The sequence below is a fragment of the Pituophis catenifer genome, unplaced genomic scaffold (assembly GCF_029215685.1).
Source record: "Pituophis catenifer annectens isolate HBS135680 unplaced genomic scaffold, rPitCat1.0.hap2 SCAF_1, whole genome shotgun sequence".
NCBI lineage: Eukaryota > Metazoa > Chordata > Lepidosauria > Squamata > Colubridae > Pituophis > Pituophis catenifer.
In genome coordinates, this window is record NW_027256881.1 from 223,376,651 (window position 1) to 223,396,391 (window position 19,741).

The 19,741-nt window shown below is 37.7% G+C and overlaps 1 protein-coding gene across 1 annotated transcript in view; it reads left to right on the top strand.

Annotated features, from left to right (window-relative positions):
• Window positions 1–19,741, top strand: part of MYLK (myosin light chain kinase) — a 194,398-nt gene that overhangs the window by 157,579 nt on the left and 17,078 nt on the right. The window contains exons 22-26 of the mRNA XM_070950178.1: window positions 7,459–7,761; window positions 12,714–12,752; window positions 12,833–12,926; window positions 15,259–15,462; window positions 19,520–19,737. Coding sequence (XP_070806279.1) covers window positions 7,459–7,761; window positions 12,714–12,752; window positions 12,833–12,926; window positions 15,259–15,462; window positions 19,520–19,737 — 858 coding nt within the window. The remainder of the gene's footprint in view (window positions 1–7,458; window positions 7,762–12,713; window positions 12,753–12,832; window positions 12,927–15,258; window positions 15,463–19,519; window positions 19,738–19,741) is intronic.

Genomic DNA, 19,741 nt, shown 5'->3' on the forward strand with positions numbered 1-19,741 from the left:
GGCCCCTCCTCAAGAATCCTTCCCTGGACCCGGCAGTGTTGGCTAATTATCGTCCAGTCTCCAACCTTCGCTTTGTTGCGAAGATTGTTGAGAGTGTGGTAGCGTGACAGCTTCCTCAGTACCTGGATGAATCGGCTTATCTAGATCCATTCCAGTCGGGCTTCAGGCCTGGGTACAGCACGGAGACGGCATTGGTCACATTGGTCGATGATCTCTGGAGGGCTCGGGACAGGTTGCTCCTCTGTCCTGGTCCTATTAGACCTCTCAGCGGCTTTTGATACCATCGATCATGGTATCATGCTGCACCGGTTGGAAGAGTTGGTGGTTCTCCTTCTTTCTCTCCGACCGGTCGCAGTCTGTGTTGACAAGGGGGCAGAGGTCGACCCCAAGGCCCCTTGTATGTGGGGTGCCACAAGGGTTGGTCCTCTCACCCATTCTGTTCAACATTTATGTGAAGCCGCTGGGTGAGACCATCCGTGGTTTCGGGGTGAAGTACCATCAATACACTGATGACACTCAGCTGTACATCTCCACCCCGGATCACCCCAATGATGCCCTTGAAGTGATGTCCCAGTGCCTGGAGGCTGTATGGATCTGGATGGGGAGAAACAGACTCAGGCTCAACCCATCCAAGACCGAGTGGCTGTAGTTTCCAACATCCCGATATAGTCAGTTGGTGCCATCACTGACTATTGGGGGTGAGTCGTTGGCCCCCACAGAGAGGGCTTGCAACTTTTTTTTTTTTAATTTGATTTATATGCCGCCCTTCTCCGGAGACTCAGGGTGGCTTACAATGCGTTAAGTAATAGCATTCATACTTTTGTATATTTATACAAAGTCAGCTTATTGCCCCCACAAACTGGGTCCTCAATTTACCTACCTTAGAAAGGATGGAAGGCTGAGTCAACCTTAAGCCTGGTGAGATTCGAACTTACAGTAATTGCAGACAGCTGGTGTTAATCACAATGCTATCAGTCTGCTGACCTACCAGGCCCTACTTGGGTGTCCTCCTGGACTCACTCCTGTCTTTAGAAGAGCATTTGACGGCTGTGGCCGGGAGGACTGTTTATCAGGTTCGCCTGATCCACCAGTTGCGTCCCTTTCTGGATCGGGACTCATTACGCACGGTCACTCATGCCCTTGTCACTTCCCGCCTGGACTACTGTAATGCTCTCTATATGGGGCTCCCCTTGAGGAGCACCTGGAGGCTTCAACTGGTCCAGAATGCGGCTGCATGGGTGGTTACGGGAGCAACGTAGCGCTCCCATGTGACTCCCCTCCTGTGCGAGCTGCAGTGGCTCCCAGTGGTCTTCCAGGTGCGCTTCAAGGTTCTTGTTACCACCTTTAGAGCGATCCATGGCTTAGGACCTGGGTACCTACGAGACCGCCTTTTGCCACCAATAGCCTCTCACCGACCAGTACGCTCCCATAGAGAGGGTCTTCTCAGAGTGCCGTCGGTCAAACAATGTCGACTGGTGGCCCCCAGGGGGAGAGCCTTCTCTGTGGGGGCACCTGCCATCTGGAACGAGCTCCCCCCGGAGATACGGAAGATCCCGGATCTGCGCACTTTCTGCCGCGCCCTCAAAACATTCCTATTCCAGCAGGCTGGTCTGGCCTAACCTCCCTTTTTAATTGCTTTTAAATTGGTTTGATCATTGGGGTGTTTTAAATCTGGCCAAAGTATTTAATGTATTTTAAATGGTTTTTAATGTTTGTATTATGTATATTTTACTTTTTTGGCTGTTCACCACCCTGAGTCCTTCGGGAGTAAGGCGGTGTATAAATGTAATTATAAATAAATAAATAAATAAATAAAATAAATGTTTGTTAGGCCATAATGCATCCTTTATGAATATAGGAATGAACCAAATAAACACGACTAGCTTTAAAACTGCTGGATAAGCTCAATTGTTGGTCCCTTCTGTTTCATACTCTGACTGTATCTCAGAGACCACCACTGGAAATTAACTATGGCAGATTGTGAAAGCATGGGAATACTTATTTTAAAAAATGAAACACAAGAAGCATAGGATTGGCATGATTTGAGCACCTAAGTGTGAAGTTCAGCGTGAATGTTTGCTTAACCTTTCCAGGCCGTGGTGTCTGTTTTAAATTGTTGAAATTACTGGCAATCATTTAAATATTTCCAATGCTTAGTAGACTAGAATTAATACAGCATCTTTGTCTGGGCTTTATTCAGGTAGCCTGGGTGCACCCTGCTTCTATAATGGGACATTGTGTTCCTATGTGCAAAAATGTGGGATATAAATAGAAATAAATGCATAAGTAGTAACAAAAACACACCGGCTGTAATAGCATAGCAAAGCTAGCTCTTGTACTTGCAAGGCAATGAACCAGTTAAGAGTTTGGAAGGCTGTAGAATTCTTGTAGACATAATTCTACATTTTCCTGGAAGCAACTGAGTCTAGTAAATACTGACCATTCATAGGATAGACAGAATGTCTATTAGGATCCTTAGAAGGAAGGGCTTAGACATACCTATTTCAGTTATGTCCATGTACGTTCTTTTAATTTTGTCCTTACTTGCTCATGAGAAAAAATTAAAGCACTGTAATTGGTGACCTGGTTGCAAGGAACTAAAACAGTAACATTCTACCCTTGACTTGTGCTGTCAAATCCTGAGAATAATTATGTGCAGGTATGTCACTCAATGTATAGATTTTCAGCACGCACAGAAATATTTCTGTCCATTTTTAGAAACAATGTGACCCATATACATATTGCACATCTATTACAAGTACAGGAAGTCTTTGACTTACAACAGTTCATTCAGTGACCATTTGAAGCATTGAAAAAAGTGGATTATAACCATTTTTCATGCTGATGACTGTTGCAGCATCCCCATGGTCATGTGATCCAAATTCAAAAGCTTGGCAATTGTCTCATAATTATGATGGTTGCACTGTTCTGGGGTCATGTGATCACTTTTTCTCACCTTCTGACAAGCAACATCAATAGGGAATGTTGTTGATGCAACCTGAGGCTGCACTTGCTTTTTTGCCACTTGATTCATATTTAAGTGGTGGCCCACCAAGACTCCTAAATCACTCTCACAAGCACTACTGTTGAGCCAGGTACTGCCTGTTCTGTACCTGTGCCTTCGGTTTTTCCTACCTAAGTGCAGAACCACTGAATTGTATCTTGTTGGATAGGGTCCAATGCTTAAGTGTGTCAAGAGTCTTCTGAATCTTGAATCTTGAGTGTTAGCAGTTCCCCCCAGCTTGGTTTAATTTGCAAATTTGATGAGCGCCCCTTTGTTTCTCTTATCTAGGTCATTTATGAGAATGTTGAAAAATGTTTGGCCTAAGATAGAACCTTGAGGTTCTCCACGGCATGCTTCCCTCCATGTAGATGTAGTTCCATTGACAGCCAGATGCTGAATCCATTTGTTCAGCCAACTGCAAATCCATCAGATGGTTGTATTGTCTATCCCACATTGTTCTATCTTATCAAGAAAAAGGCTTTGGTTTACTTTACCAAATGCCTTACTGAAGTCTAAATGTATTACATCACCAGCATTTCCTTGATTCACTAATTTAGCCACTTTATCAAGTGCTTCTTCAGGCTACTCTATGCCTTAATAATGCTGATAAATTAAACACAAATTTGTGGAGAGAGAAATTTACTCTGCATTTTTTCTTTTCCAAATGCTTTCTAATACTGCTGATACTGCACAAAAGATGAAAAGTAATAACTTATTGATACTTGAGGATTAAACACTAAAGAACTTCTTAAATAAAAACCTAAACATCACTTGTGAATGCTACTACTGCAACTAATCAGTTCCTGCCAAGAAGGAAACAAAACATCCATGTTTTTAAAACACAAGGGAGAGACCCAGTAATGGGTTTTCACTAACACTACACTATGAATATGACACAATTGTATCAAACATCATAAATCTATTTATCTGCAGTATTTCCAGCTGTAATGATTTCTTCCATGCCTTAAGAAAACTTTAACATTTATACACAATAACACACAGAGTCCATTCATAAATATAATTTCTGGGCAGGGGGTTGGACTAGAAGACCTCCAAGGTCCCTTCCAACTCTATTATTCTATTCTATTATACGTATCCAATCTTTTTTCTTCCTTACTGAATAAACATGAACACAATCCATTAATTTTGATATCAATTAATAACATTTGCCATAAAGCTGCAGCAAAATATAGATGCTTGAAAACAGATTCCATTGAAGTTAGTGGTATTTAAAGTCCATTCATTAAAAATAGAGCTTTGTAGTGGTTCTAGTTGATGATTCAGCAAATACAGCATCTTGCTTTCCCAGAGCAGCCAACCAGTTCTTCTGGGAAGCAAATTAAGAAGGTAAAACCTTGTCTTTGTTTCTCTCAACATGTGTTTTCAATCTGGAGACTGCCTTTGGTGGTAGCCATTGTTAGGATTCTCCTTGCTTACCCTACCCCATAGCATCCACACCTTATTGACTTTGTCCAACTTTCCCAATATGGGCCATAAATTAGGGAATGATGGTTTCATAGTCTGTTGTTATAGTATGTAGCAAAAGGAAAAGTGAGCTTTGACCCAGCAATTATAGCTTATATTATTACAATAGGTGATGGGTTCATCAATGGGCAACCAAATTACATAACAAATATATTAGCTTAGTAAATATATTTACGATTGTACTGTTTTGTAAAATACATTTTATGGATGTATGGAAGCATTTTATTTAGTTCTTTGAAAAACATCCTAATTCTTCAGGACTGAAAACGGTTTGCTCTTTTGCTGTTAGTGCACCTATACAAGTAACAGGAGATTTATGCTTCTTTTAAATTGATTTAGTTTTACAGTTATATATTGTGCTGGGTTCCAAACATTAATCTTCACTCTTGGAAATTCAATTTTTATTTTAAATTAGGGCTAGCTTTTATTAAAAAACATTTTTAAAAGTATATATTTTAATGCCAGAAAGCAACTAGGATAATAATGTATCTGGGCCCTAAATAGGAGCTCTGGTAGCGCAGCAGACTAAAGCACTGTTATTAACATCAGCTGCCTGCAATTACTGCAAGTTCAAATCTCACCAGGCTCAAGGTTGACTCAGCCTTCCATCCTTTCTAAGGTAGGTAAAATGAGGACCCAGATTGTGGGGGCAATAAGCTGACTTTGTATAAAATATACAAAAGTATGAAGGCTATTGCTTAACACATTGTAAGCCGCCCTGAGTCTTCGGAGAAGGGCGGCATATAAATCAAGTCAAAAAAAAAAATAGTCTATACAGAAAATTCTTAACCATAAAATACTTGCAACTTTTAAGAGGTTAAAAGTTGGAAAGAAGGAAGCCAAATACAATTAATGCATTCAGTACAAAATGTTATCTATCATTTGTGGCTACTGCATCTAACCTAAACCTAAAACCATTTTTAAATTTGTACTCTAGAAAATAAATGGGCTGTTCAGAGGGATTTAAAGAGTCTATGAAAGCATTAACAAATTCAAGAAAGGCCTGCTATAGAACCAAATCGTTAATTTTCAATATACTGAATTGGTTTTAATAGTATTAATTGTGTTAATATCTGTTCGGCCATCAAAGAGAGAGGGAAAGATTATTTTATCTCTGGACAAGAAAATGCTTACCTTCATTTTAGGGTGTTGCACTGTGACAGAGAACCATATACTGTATGTGTGCATGCTGTGAATGTGAGATTTAGTAAACGTGTGTTAATGTAGCATAGATTATTTTTTTGCATGCAAATATCAGGCGTTGCACAGCCCCACATAAAACACAGACCTTAATATGCTGATTTGTATCAGTTCAGTATCTTGGCCAAAAAGGATCCCCTGATCCTGGCATGTAGCATAAATTACTACGATGAATAATAATTGCATGACCAAAGACTCTCCTGCTGACAAATCACTTCTGTCTCTTATTTTCTTCTAAATAAGGATGATAAATGAAAAGTAAGGAGTGTTGAGTATCAAATAACATTGTTGAATCCATGATTTTAGTAAGTCATGAGTGCAGGATTACAGAAACCCTCTAGGACTCTTCAAATCTAACAACAGGTTTGTGTCCCACACTGTGTAGGTAAAGTCTTAAAGTGTGACTTGCTGTCTTGAGAAAAACAAAATTTTCCAAATTTACTTCGAACTTAGCCATTCCTCTGTATGAGAAATAAGAAAGTGATGTATTCTTGTTGTGTTCCCTTTTTCACTTTGTATTTTAGGGTTCTATTTTAATTCTATTCTGTTCATACTCCTTTCATTTTGTCCCTTTTTATTATTGTAAGCCATCTAGAGTAGCCCACAGCAAGATAGGCAGCAAATAAATGTAACAAATAAATAAATAAATAAATAATAATAATAATAATAATAATAATAATAATAATAATAATAATAATAATAATAATAATAATAGCAATAGCATAGCATTTGGACTTTTATAACGCTTTACAGTGCTTTACAACCCTCTCTAAGAGGTTTACAAAGTCAGCATATTGCTTCCAACAATCTGGGTCCTCATTTTACCCACCTCAGAAGTATGGAAGGCTGAGTCAACCTTGAGCCTGGTGAGAGTTGAACTGGCAAATTGCAGGCAGCTGGCAGTCAGCAGAAATATCCTGCGCTACTGCACTCTAACCACTGTGCCACTATTAATATTATTATAAACTTTTATTCATTAAACATGAAACTCAGTCAAGAGGGACTCCTCAGGGTGCCGTCGGCCAAACAATGTCGACTGACGGCCCCCAGGGGGAGAGCCTTTTCTGTGGGGGCACCTACCATCTGGAACGGGCTTCCCCCAGAGTTACGAAACATCCAAGACTTACGCATATTCCGCCGAGCCCTGAAAACATTTCTATTCCAACAAGCTGGTCTGGCCTAACTCTCCCTTTTTAATTGGCTTTTAAACTGTCTTTTAAATTGGGTTTTAAACCTCTTTAGATAAATTTGGATGTTTTTTTTAATCTTTGAGCCTAAATTACTTAATCTGTTTCTTAATAGTTTTTAACTTCTATATGTATTTGTATTTATTATGGCTGTTCACCGCCCTGAGTCCTTCGGGAGTAGGGCGGTATACAAATATGAAAAATAAAAATAAAAAATAAAATAAACTGAACATTTAATAATGTATCACAAATATCATTGACACTGGCTCTGATGGATGATACGGGTTGCTGCCAGCATCCTAGGTATCGACTAAGTATGTTCTTAAAATGTATGTTGTTCCAAGTAGCACAGTCTTTTGCAGTTCTGCTGGTGTTATTGCAGGATTTCTTGATGTACTTTGTAAAATTCTTGGATATGGTGCCAAGTGCCCTGATGACAATGAGTATCACTGTCACGTTTCATCCATAATTGTGTATTTTTGATGGCCAGGTCGTGATATTTTGTAACTACGCAATTATTGTTGTTGTTGTTGTTGTTGTTATTAACAACAACACATTGCGTATACATTTCCCTATCTGCAGATAAGCCTGATCCTCCAGCAGGAACTCCCTGTGCATCTGACATTCAGAGTTCTTCCCTCACCCTTTCATGGTATGGCTCCTCGTATGACGGTGGAAGTGCAGTGCAATCCTACAGTGTGGAAATATGGGACACAGTAGACAAGAAATGGACAGATCTCACCACTTGCCGCAGCACTTCATACAGTGTCAAAGATCTTCTAGCTGACCGGGAGTACAAATTCAGGGTGCGAGCTGCTAATGTGTATGGGATCAGCGAGCCAAGTCACGAATCTGAGCTAGTAAAAGTAGGAAAGAAAGAAGAAGGTAAGTCTACCACAAGGGATTATGCTTTGAAATATTTCTGTATCACAGGAATGCTAGTTGGCTATAAGTGCATTCAGTTCATTTACACAAAATGAGGAAGTGAGGGTGGATTATGTGAACACACATGAAAGCCCTCTGGAAGAGCATCCCCCATATGTCTCCCACCCTACAATTGATTTGTAATTCTTTTGAAAACCTGACTTTGTTCCCAGTTTGGGGTTAGAATGGTTGTTAACTCTCTGTTTGGGTTTGGCTTTTTTGATGAAGTAGGGTTTCTTTTCAGAAGTATGAAGTTTTTTCCAGTAGTGAAATCCAAATTTTTTTACTACCGGTTCTGTGGGTGTGGCTTGGTGGGTGTGGTGTGGCTTGGTGGGCATGGCTTGGTGGGCGTGGCAGGGGAAGGATACTGCAAAATCTCCATTCCTACCTCATTCTGGGGCCAGCCAGAGGTGGTATTTGCTGGTTCTCCGAACTGCTCAAAATTTCCACTACCGGTTCTCCTGTCAGAACCTGCTGGATTTCACCCCTGTTTTTTTCTCTTTATTTTATTATTTCTTGCTTTTGAGATGTAAGCAGCCCAGAGTAATTTGGGAGTCGTGTAGCTTCTAAATCCAATAAAATTATAAAACGGAGGTTTTATCTATTTGTATCTCAATATGATCCATTTAGTTGCAAGATCCAAAGTTTTTGGTTTGATAATGAATACCGGTACTTGGAAATGAGTGTTATTGTCTTGGGAAAGATACATTTGCTTTAGTCGTATGAATTATAGTTCAATCTTTGTTGCTTTCTTTCTACTTTAAATTCAGCAAAGTAAAAGAGCTTTGCTGTTAGAGTGCAAAAATTCAGTTCATCACTTTCTTCCTGGTAATTCATCATTTAAACATTAGTCTGGCTATGAGTTATTAGATAGCTTAGTGTAAGTAAACCATACTTAAGTAGTAGGTTATATCTTTTTCCCTTTACTATTTGGTGAAGACAAAACAGAGTTTTATGGAGCAGCTGGCCATAAGGCATTTTGTAATAGCAAACCACTCTTCTTTGCAGCTTGAGTTCCCATTTCTAAAATGATGTTCTGAATTACTTTGCAGGTCTTTTATATGGTAACTGAAATAATAAGCATAAAGTATTTTAAGTTATTAAGGGAAAGGGGTATAGACATCTATCAAAAAGGATTGTTTTGTGATCTTGGGATGGAGGGAGACTTATGAATTGCAGTATAGTATTTTTAGATTATCATGACCAGGATGTGGTACAGACTGTGCCATTTCCTTATATGTACATCAACAATGAATTGACAGATAATAACTGTTTTTGAGACCAAGGTATTGCAGTTTAGTTGAAAATGTAATTCTGTATATGAAGACTGGCTCTCCAAAACTGGAAAACAGATTATTTTTTAAAAGACTATTTATTTAGAAAACAATCTAGCGCAGGGCAGAGGAGACAAATAATCACAAAATGTTTTGGCTTGTATGTTTATTATAAATTATACTCCTGCTTACTTGGTCAGTATATGATAAAGTTAGAATAAAACCATCAAACATTGGAGGAAAAAGCGTCATGTATTAAAAGGAGAAAGTTTCATTAAAATTAGTGACAAATGACACAACTTCTTAAACCCAAAAACATTTTACTGCCTAAAGTGAACAGAACAAGGAATATTTCCAGAGTTTATATTCCACTGCAGGTACCTAGCTTTTAGGTACCTTGGTGTCATTTGATTGGTTCATAGGATTACAGTAGTTCCTTTAATCCGTTACCTATGTAAGATTACATTGTAAATGTGCAGCAAAACAAAAATTAACAACGAAGAGGAAGGATCATTGAAAACATGAAGAAAAAACATCTGATCTAACAGTCATTTCATTATGAAGTTCCTCACCAATTGCACATTGAAAACGTCAGTCCTGGGCCATAAAATGCTTTTGGCAAAAGAAACTTTTGATGCAGGTTTCATCTTTTCCAAGAAATTTCAATCATACCCAAATGCATTTACGATTGATACTGTATAACTTGCTGAATAAAGATAATACAACCCCCAAATAGTATCTTAGATTAACTTTCCTCAACCTGTTTTGGATAGCAATTTCTAAAAATCCCAATCAGCAAAGCCCCATTTGGAGGTTGAATATTAAAATCCAACATATCTGAAGAGTTCCAGAAATCCAGGTTTAAACACTTGAAATAACAAGTTGTTTTGTTTTTAAAGAAATGTTTTAAAAGGTACACCACACCATATATTTTTTTTACATTCATCCCATAAAGAATGGATCATGTGTTTCAGTGTCCATTTTCCTTTTTAAGATACACTCTGTATGCCCTCTTTATAGATTTGAGTCCAAATAAAAGAGTTCATAGTATTATTTTAGAGTAAAACATTGCAGTAGTTTATATATTCGTAGGGTTTTTTCACTTTTTGATCACTCAGGATTTCACTAGGGGTATCTCACTGAAATTCTTTCTTACTATCAAGAGCCTTGATAGTACAGTGGTCTAAGCACCCTGTTATTAACACAGCTGCCTGCAATTACTGTTGGTTTGAATCTCTCCAAGGCTCAAGGTTGACTCAGCCTTCCATCCTTTCTAAGGTAGGTGAAATGAGGACCCAGTTTGTGGGGGCAATAAGCTGACTTTGTATAAATATACAAAAGTATGAAGGCTATTGCTTAACGCATTGTAAGCCGCCCTGAGTCTCCGGAGAAGGGCGGCATATAAATCAAATAAAAAAAAAAAAACTATATCATCACACTGTCAAGAATGTGTTCCCTTCAAGAAAGAAAGCAATGGAAAACAACTGTTTTAAAGAACGGTCCATATAGAGGAAAGATTCTTCTGTGCTGCAACTTCCCCCCTTTGTCAGTGGAAAAAAACATTGTGAACTTTTTAAGTTATAAAAGGAAATATAATAAATGTGATTATACTTTGTATGCAAGCCTGAGGCATGTGTTTAATCTGAATCCAGCCTTCTTTGGAGGCCATGCATTATAGCTCTGCTTCAGCACAACAGTCGTAATAATGAAATAAAATAAATGTTCAGATAGAAGATACAAGTTTTATTTAGAATTTATTACATTAACATTTGAACATTGGGAAGATACTGATTGCATAGCATTTACTAGTTCCTGCAGTCAAAAGTGAGAGTAAACCCCAGGAACACTGCCAGCTATATGCAAATGGCATGAAGATTGATCACACCTGGCAATAAAAGAAGTTTTGGAGCACTGGAGGGGCTTCAAGTGTCCTCTACATCAGGGGTCACCAACCTTTCGGACCTCAGGGACCACTAAATTGATAATTTTAAATCCCACAGACCACTAATATGATCTGCCTAATGACAGGCTGGGTGGGCGTGGCTAGGTGGTCATGTGACTGGGTGGGCATGATCAACTTGATGTCACTCACGTCGAGGGACACCTCACCAGCCTCTACTCACCCCTCCCAGCCACTCCTCGCCTGCTGGTCTGGGCTCCTTAGGACCCCAACAGGAAGCAGTTGTTGGAGCTAAGCAACCATCATGAGAAAGAGTTGGCAAAACAGCTCAATTCAAATTGGATCTGACTGAGAAGGAGGCTCAGTAGAAGCACCTCACTGAGGACTACGAGCATAGGCTTTCCAAGCAGAGGGAAGACCTGTGGGAGTGCAAGGCCAGGTATCAGTGAGATGGTCAGCCAATTCCAGGTCATGATGCTGTCCCACTGGAACAAGGCCCTCCGGCTCTTTGCCACTAGCAACACTTTCCTCCAGCCTTTGCCCAAAGGCTGTTTCAGCACCAGGAGGCTGAAACAGACCCCAAGTCGGAATTTCTGTCCCCCTCTGATCCACACAAAAAGACCTGAAGAGGGAGACTCTTTGCAGCAACACAACTGTTCATTACATGTATCTGGCCCACGGGCCGTAGTTTGAGGACCCCTGATTTAGTGCAATATAAAAAATGCAAATAATTTTTCTGCGGACCACCAAAATTTTCTTGTAGACCACCAGTGGTCCATGGATCACCAGTTGATGACCGCTGCTCTACATGATAGTGACAATTTTATATTTATAACATTTAGTAAAATAAATACCAAGTATTCATTTATAAACCTCATAAAAGAATTTGGAAAGCTTGTTTTTGGTCTGTAGTTCCACAAGATACTGTCTTAAGCTAGATCAGATAATTACTGTCTGCTCTGACTATCCCAAACAGAATTTTTCTCTAACTGGTGACTGTTAACCTGAAACCCGCTGCATACAAATCAGACACTATTCTATCACTGTGCTGTAGCTCTTTCCCATAAATGGTATCTTAAGAGATATACTGTAAATAGCATGAGAGTTGCAATAACGAAGCTAAATTTTTAAAAACAAATACCATGTGCAAAAGTGCTTATAGAAAGTTAATCCAAAAGTTTTCTTCTAAAAAAAGTAAACAAATAATATGTTGTTAGTAAAACCACTATATTAATGTTTCTGCTTGGAGTGGAGGAATAATATGTGGAAAAGAATATATCTTGCATTAATATATATATTTTTTTATTTTGGTAAAACAACATATATTTATAAGATGAGGAAGAAGGAAAACTCAGTTTGGGAACCTATTTGCAAAGCATATATTGGGAGAAAAAAGTTCAAGCTTACAAATCTGATGTGCCCAAATAAGAATTCAAATTATATTGCCAACAATAGCCAGGAGTTAAGTGTTGCCATTAAATGATCAAGAGCTAGAACTTTTCATTTCAGTATTTCCAGCATCTTGGCAACCATGAAAATGTTCATGAATTGATCATTGGGCAGATCACAGTTCAACAATATTGTGTACCTCCAAACTTTAGAAAGAGTTCAGTGTGCATAGGTGCCTTATTCCAGAAAGGAATCACAACAAGGCATATGAAATAAAGAGCAGGGAAGTAGACAAGCTGGATCATGAGTCTTAAGAAGCATATATATACATATATGTTGTTTTTTTTTAGGCTCTAAAGAAGAAGAAGAAGCTGAAGGATCTGATGATGGTAAGATCTTGACTATTGCAAAATATGGGATTCATGGTAATAAGGGAATTTTTTGTAATTACTTTTGTACTAAATTGTAGAAGCGAAAGAAACAGAAATGGATTATCGGACAGTGTCTATCAATACAGAACAAAAAGTTTCAGAATTCTACCATGTTGAAGAAAGATTGGGATCGTAAGTATAACAATATGTTTCCCCTTTTATTGAAAAAGTACATTGTCTCATTAAAAATCTATTGTCAATAGCTTTTTAAATGCATATTAAATGAGTCTCTAAGGTATATCTGATTTCTTATTCATACTCAAATAATTTTCTACCAAATGAATTTATCATCTTAACATTTGCATTTATCAAATGCTGATAATTTTACGGTTAATTGGGAACAATAAAATTGGACTTTTTGATCTGTTTCAGTAATTAGCTTCTTAATCAGGCAGATTCTACAACCTTGCTGCCATAAATTTCGTTTCCTATTTTGCCAAATGGACAATTTTTCAATACAATGTGAAAGATATAGGTATGGGTTATTTTATTTTATTGATACTATTTTTTAAAAAAACTTAAGCTACAGTTTTGATGTAAGAAGGCATAGATTTCCCAGATGCCAACAAGAATTTTTTAAAAAATGTGTCTTCCTCATTTACCAATCAATTGGTTTAACTTTATGGAACTGTTCTGAAGCTAAATATAGAAAAGTTCATTTTGGCAACTGCCAGTGACAGTTCAGCTTTTGGGGAAGCAGAGAATATACCCACTGGTTCACACTAATGACAGTGTGATTGCCACTTTTTACATAAACCTTTCACCTACCCAAACCTTTCACCTATCCTATGGACAACTCTTGCTGTGCAGCATCAAATGGCACTCTCCTGCTGTACAGAGTATACTGGGTTGGCTACCTAGATGTAGGTTTCCTGAAAGAGACATATATTTATGGAGAAATGCACTCAATTATTACAAGCAATTGAGGTAACAATTCAATCCAGTTCTCCTGTTGATAAGAAACATAGCACCTCAAGTGTTGTTCTAATATTTGGTTCATTCTTCCCATCAACCCATTAAAGACTGGATGGGTTGAGGATGACAAATGATTCTTAAATGTCTACAGAAATAGATGGAAAAAACTCCCAAAACTTAGATATAAACTGAGAGCCACAATCTGAGATCACACAATTGATTAAGTCCTGTACCTAAAAGCATGGTCTGTATCTAAAAACATGATCTAAAAAGCACTGTTTCCAGATCCAATAAATGGCCCTTGCAAGGAATAAAATAAGCCATCTTTTTAAATAAATCCACCACTACTGGAATGCTTGTGTAGCCTTGCACAGAGGGAAGATCAATAATGTATTCCTGATGTCAGAAGGGGGAAGACGCAGACTGGAACAAACTGGTTGACTTTCCAGGAACAGATTTAGCCCAGTGACAAACATGACAAGATGAAACAGGTCCCTGACATTGGCTCTTTTTCTTAGTCTCAAGAACTCTCCAAGTACTCTGCAAACTTTTAAATAATTCCCTAAGACGAGTAATTCTACTGTCATAATAAAGTTACAATCTCTCTTCCCTTAAATTAAAGAGAATGTATAAACAGTTATTGTGAAAAACTGTTCATCATTCATAGAGAAAGGTAAAGATTTAGTGGGTCCAAATGAATTTCCTTGGTGGGCACCCATCCGCATTCTGACATGCATCTTATTGTTGAAGTCTAATCCATTTTATCAGATTTGCAACTCCATTCTTTCTGGAAGGTCAATTCTCTGTTGAAGGGCAAAGCTGCTAGATTCCAAGATCATGCTAGAGAAGTTCACAAAGAAATTATTTAGGATTCCTCTCTTCTAGTTTACTCAGAATGTTCAATGATGCAAAGGACTTTTTCTCTTGTTTCTCCACATCTTTTGTAATCGAGAAATTTCCTACATATTCAAATTACATTTCAATCCTTTTATTACTGGATTAATTACTGTGTTGCTTAACAGAAAAGCCTATGCTTTGCACATTAAGGACTCCAAGTTCAATACTTGGTGCTCTAATTTTAAGATATCTGATATCAAGTATTGCAAGGGCGTGGAGAGCTGTTGCTAGTCACTGTAGAAAAAAAAAGTGCTATATAGGCAAGTACAAAAAAAGAAATCAGAGCTGTTGTAGGGCAGTTTCCACATTCCGATAACTCTTGCCTTTTCATGTCTGTGCCTGTGAATCCAAGCATGCTGGTTCTGGCTAAGTACCTGTCAGCCAAGCATAAAAATCACATTAATCATCTTAAACCAGTGTTTCTCAACCTTGGAAGCTTGAAGATGGGTGGACGTCAACTCCCAGAATCCCCCAGCCAGCGCTGCTGGCTGGGGGATTCTGGGAGTTGAAGTCCACCCATCTTCAAGCTACCAAGGTTGAGAAACACTGTCTTAAACCCTAGAATCTAGGTTATCCAGAAAGCATGTTTTCCTGTGTTACATTATTTTCATTTCATTGGGGTTTTGTTTTGTTTTTTTTCTATATTTTTCAGAGGGAAATTTGGACAGGTTTTCCGGCTTGTTGAGAAAAAATCTGGAAAAGTTTGGGCAGGAAAATTTTTTAAAGCGTATTCAGCTAAGGATAAAGAAAACATAAGACAAGAGATCAGCATAATGAACTGTCTGCACCATCCAAAACTTGTCCAGTTGGTAGATGCTTTTGAAGAGAAAGCTAACATTGTCATGGTATTGGAACTGTAAGTATAAAATTGGCTGTAGTAGGAATAATATCAGTGTCGATGTTTTTATAATCTTTATTTTCTTACCTAACAAGCCTGAACTTGTTTATTATTTTTTAAATGACATATTTCCCCTTATGTTCTTCCTATGTCCCAAAACAGACTAATAGTAATAGTAAACTGCTGTATTACATTGGAACACTACAGTCACACACTCTCTGTCTTCTCAGCTTTGAGTGCAGTAATCTTGCAATTCAGATTATTTCGTTCAGCTCTACAAAACACAAGAGTCCATTGTTTTTAAACAATTAAATATTATTTCCCTTTAAATATACCGATAAATGGTGATTGCTGTCCAATCCAAGGTGTTTTTACAACATAAGCACTTCCATGGTTTGCAGGCTTATGGGGGAATAAATTCACTGAACAAAATGAGGCAACTTCTGTGGAGGATGAATTGCATTAAATTGTATGTTCTGGTTTTATCTTTTATTTCAATCTAGTATTTCTCAGAAGCAGAAAGAACAGCCGTGGAAATGAAAGCTCTTAAAATAGCATTTCAGGCTTGATTTATCCCATCATAATTTGAGGTCATCTGAGATTATATGAATCTAGCAAGTTTTTAATGCATTCCCCCCCCCCCTTTAATGTAAGAATTATGTTCTGGCTTTAGAAATCGGGGGACAGAAGAATGCTAATAATTCCATGCACATTCCAGCTGTACCAAGCCTGAAAATCCCTCGGTTTTATTTTGACTTTTAAAGCATTATGGTCTAAGTGATAATGACACAGTATCTTAAGAGTTCAGAAACCTGGAAAAATGTTTTTGCAGTCCTTTTGAACGAATAGTATCCTTCAGTTCCTTTGCATCCACTCCTTATTTAGTGACCAAACTCTGTTTTAACAATCATCATTGAGCAAAATAGTCATTAAGTGAAAGAGAGAGAGAGAGAGAGAAAGATGGATGCTGCAAAGATCATTGGTTATTACGGTCTCATTCAAATTAAGTTCTCATACAACTATGCCAGTGTTACTCTCATTCTAGAATGCATTTTTGTCAGGCGCCTATTGATCAGATAATGATTTTTTTTATTGTTGCAATATTTGCAAATGTGTGCTAAATGAAGAAGTTGCTAAACAAAGAGTGGGCGTATTGTAATTGCAGGAATCATTCCACTAGATCAGTTATTAGTATTAGGTCATATTTGCCTTACTGGTTTAGTGATTCAAGACCATGGGAAATAAACAGCACGATTTTCATGAGCCAAAATTTCTAATGGTTGTTTTTAATTGAAGGATTTAATAGATCCCATTAAAGCAACCCTCTAACATCCTTCTGTATTGCACAGTTCTGTACCTGATCATTTTTCTTCAGAGTTTTAGTCTTCAGCCTTCTGGATTCAGTTTCAAGTCTCCCTAGTTAAACTTAATACTTAAGTCATACTTAAGTCAAATAGTATTGGTCTGGTACTTGTCATGTACCAACCATTTCATGCCTGTAATCATCATCCAAAAACACAGTCTGTGTTCCAAGAAACCAAAAATCTTCTGTTTATCTCTTGATTGGTTGTTTAAGGCTCTGTTATCTGGGTAGAGAGGATGGATGAGAATATCACTTGAGTACTATTGTTCTAAACCTCTTCAAATCTTCATAGTCCGTGATGTTATAATTATAACTACTGTTGGCAGCATCACTTGTCTGCATTTGGACTAGCAGAAAGGGATAACTATCAGTACTCTTTGAGATTTATCTGTCATATCCATGATCAGATACTTAAACTTAACCCTGTCATTTCCATGATCAGATACTTAAACTTAACCCAGGGGTGAAATCCAGCAGGTTCTGACAGGTTCTAGAGAACCGGTAGCAGAAATTTTGAGTAGTTCGGAGAACTGGCAAATACCACATCTGGCTGGCCCCAGAGTGGGGTGGGAATGGAGATTTTGCAATATCCTTCCCCTGGAGAGGGATGGGAATGGAGATTTTGCAGTATCCTTCCCCTGCCACACCCACTCAGCCACACCACACCCATCAAGCCACGCCCACAGAATTGGTAGTAAAAAAAATTGGACTTCACCACTGTTCTAACCGATATAAGTTTGTTTTCTTGGAGAATCAGTCACCAATTATCTTGTTTCTTCACGGTCTTACAAAGCTGCATCTTCTGGGATCCACCTTCCTATCTCCTGTTTAGCAGTATGATTTTTTTTTCATCTTTGCAAACTCGGAACCTATTTCTATTGTGGGGATCTGAAAGCAGTTTCTAAATTCTTGCAAGGCTGAGTATCTTCTTTAACCATTATCCGTAGTAGTCATTTTCATCTGCTTAATTTGCTGAAGCTTGTCTTAAGTATCATTGCTTTCTCTGCCATCCATTGTAGCACATCCTTTGTTTGATCGAATGAGTCTTCATCTTTTCTTATGATCTGAGTTTGTCCACTTATTACTCCAACCTTCATAGTTTTTCTTCAGATACCACTTGATGCAATTAAATTCTGAATTGTGTTCAGGCAGGAGCACAAATGCCACAAGTGGTTCAGAGTAGGACTCCAAAATGTCTTTGCTTCTGTTACCTAAAGCATAACCAATACAAAGTCTTACATTGCTGACTACCAAATTCCTTGTTCAATTGCTGTCAGCTTCTTTGAATATTTTATAAACAGAGAGGAGTGATAAATATTAAATAAATAATTTAGTGTAAACAGTACTTAGCTAGATTCATTAACAAAAAACAAAATTCATTTTGCAAAAGTGATTTGCAGATCCAAGTTTTCACTGCTGCCGTTTTGTTTTAAATTCAACACCATATGTGGGAAAAATGTTTTTCCTGTCTCAATAGAAGTCTAACATCATTCCTTTTACTTAGAACCACTAAAATGACGTTACTATATGTCTATAACTGATCCTATAGAATGAAACACACTTGGCAAGAATTATATCCCAGCAGTTCAGTGAATATGTTGGTTGTGCTGTTTCATTAAGATTCTTATCTGTAAGTGTATCAAATACTGAGTGATGTATGCGTAATTTATATATTCAGATTATACATTTTTTGAGACTATTATTTAAAAATGAAGCTTTTTTATCAGCACCGATGAACAGTTTCTGAATTTTGGGAAAACTGTTTTCCTGTTGTGCTCTTGTTCCAGAATGTTAAAACTGTATTTATTTTTTTAAAAAATATTGTGAAACATCAAATCAGTGAGGCTCAGCGTGTATGTGAATAGGTTTGCAATAAAGCATTTCCATTTAATAAAGCATATTTTCACCATTTGTACTCACATATAATCCATTTAATCATGATCCTTTTCTTAAGGTGGTTACATACAATACTAGTCCCAAAGTATACAATTTGCTCTACTGTTTTAATTCATTTTTAATGTGTTGTTTGTTGGTATCTTTTCTCTACAAGTTTTATCCAAACATGTTCTTTTTTAAAAATGTATTTAAAATCATATTGGATAATATGAACAAAATGAAATGTAAACATTAGAAGTATGAATACCTGAAGAGACCACAGTACTCTTTCACTATTGCAATGTGTTCCAATATCTAAGGGTCTACCAGAAAGAAGAGAAAACCAACCTATTCTCCAAAGCACCTTAAGTCAAGACAAGAAGCAGTGGATGGAAACTAATCAAGGAGAAAACCAACCTAGAACCTAGAAATTTTCTGACAGTTAGAATAAATTAATCAATGGAACAACTTGCCTCCAAAGTTGTGGGTGCTCCAATACTGGAGATTTTAAAGAAGAGATTAGACAGCATTTGTCTGAATGGTATAGGGTTTCTGGCCTGAGGAGGGGATTTGACTAGAAGACCTCCAAAGTCACTTCCAACTCTATTATTCTTCAAAATAGAAAGTGTCACTTTGTCTTGCATTGACAGAGGTTGAGATGTTCAAAGGGTTGAATGTTGGGACAAAGGAATGTTTGTGCATAGATACATTACATTGTTCCTATTCCCCATCCCATCTTAGTCCTCCAGAATAATCAGAGTTAGGTGATCTGACTTTCCTTCATGTAAAGAATGTGTTTTCCATGCAGTCTGTTTTCTCTTTGTTATATTGCTTTAGTGTTTCTGGAGGAGAGCTCTTTGAAAGAATAATTGATGAGGACTTTGAACTGACAGAGAGGGAATGCATTAAATACATGAAACAGATCTCAGAAGGTGTACAATTCATTCATAAACAAGGCATTGTTCATCTGGACTTGAAACCTGAAAATATTATGTGTGTCAACAAAATCGGTACAAGAATCAAGCTGATTGATTTTGGACTTGCACGAAGATTAGGTAA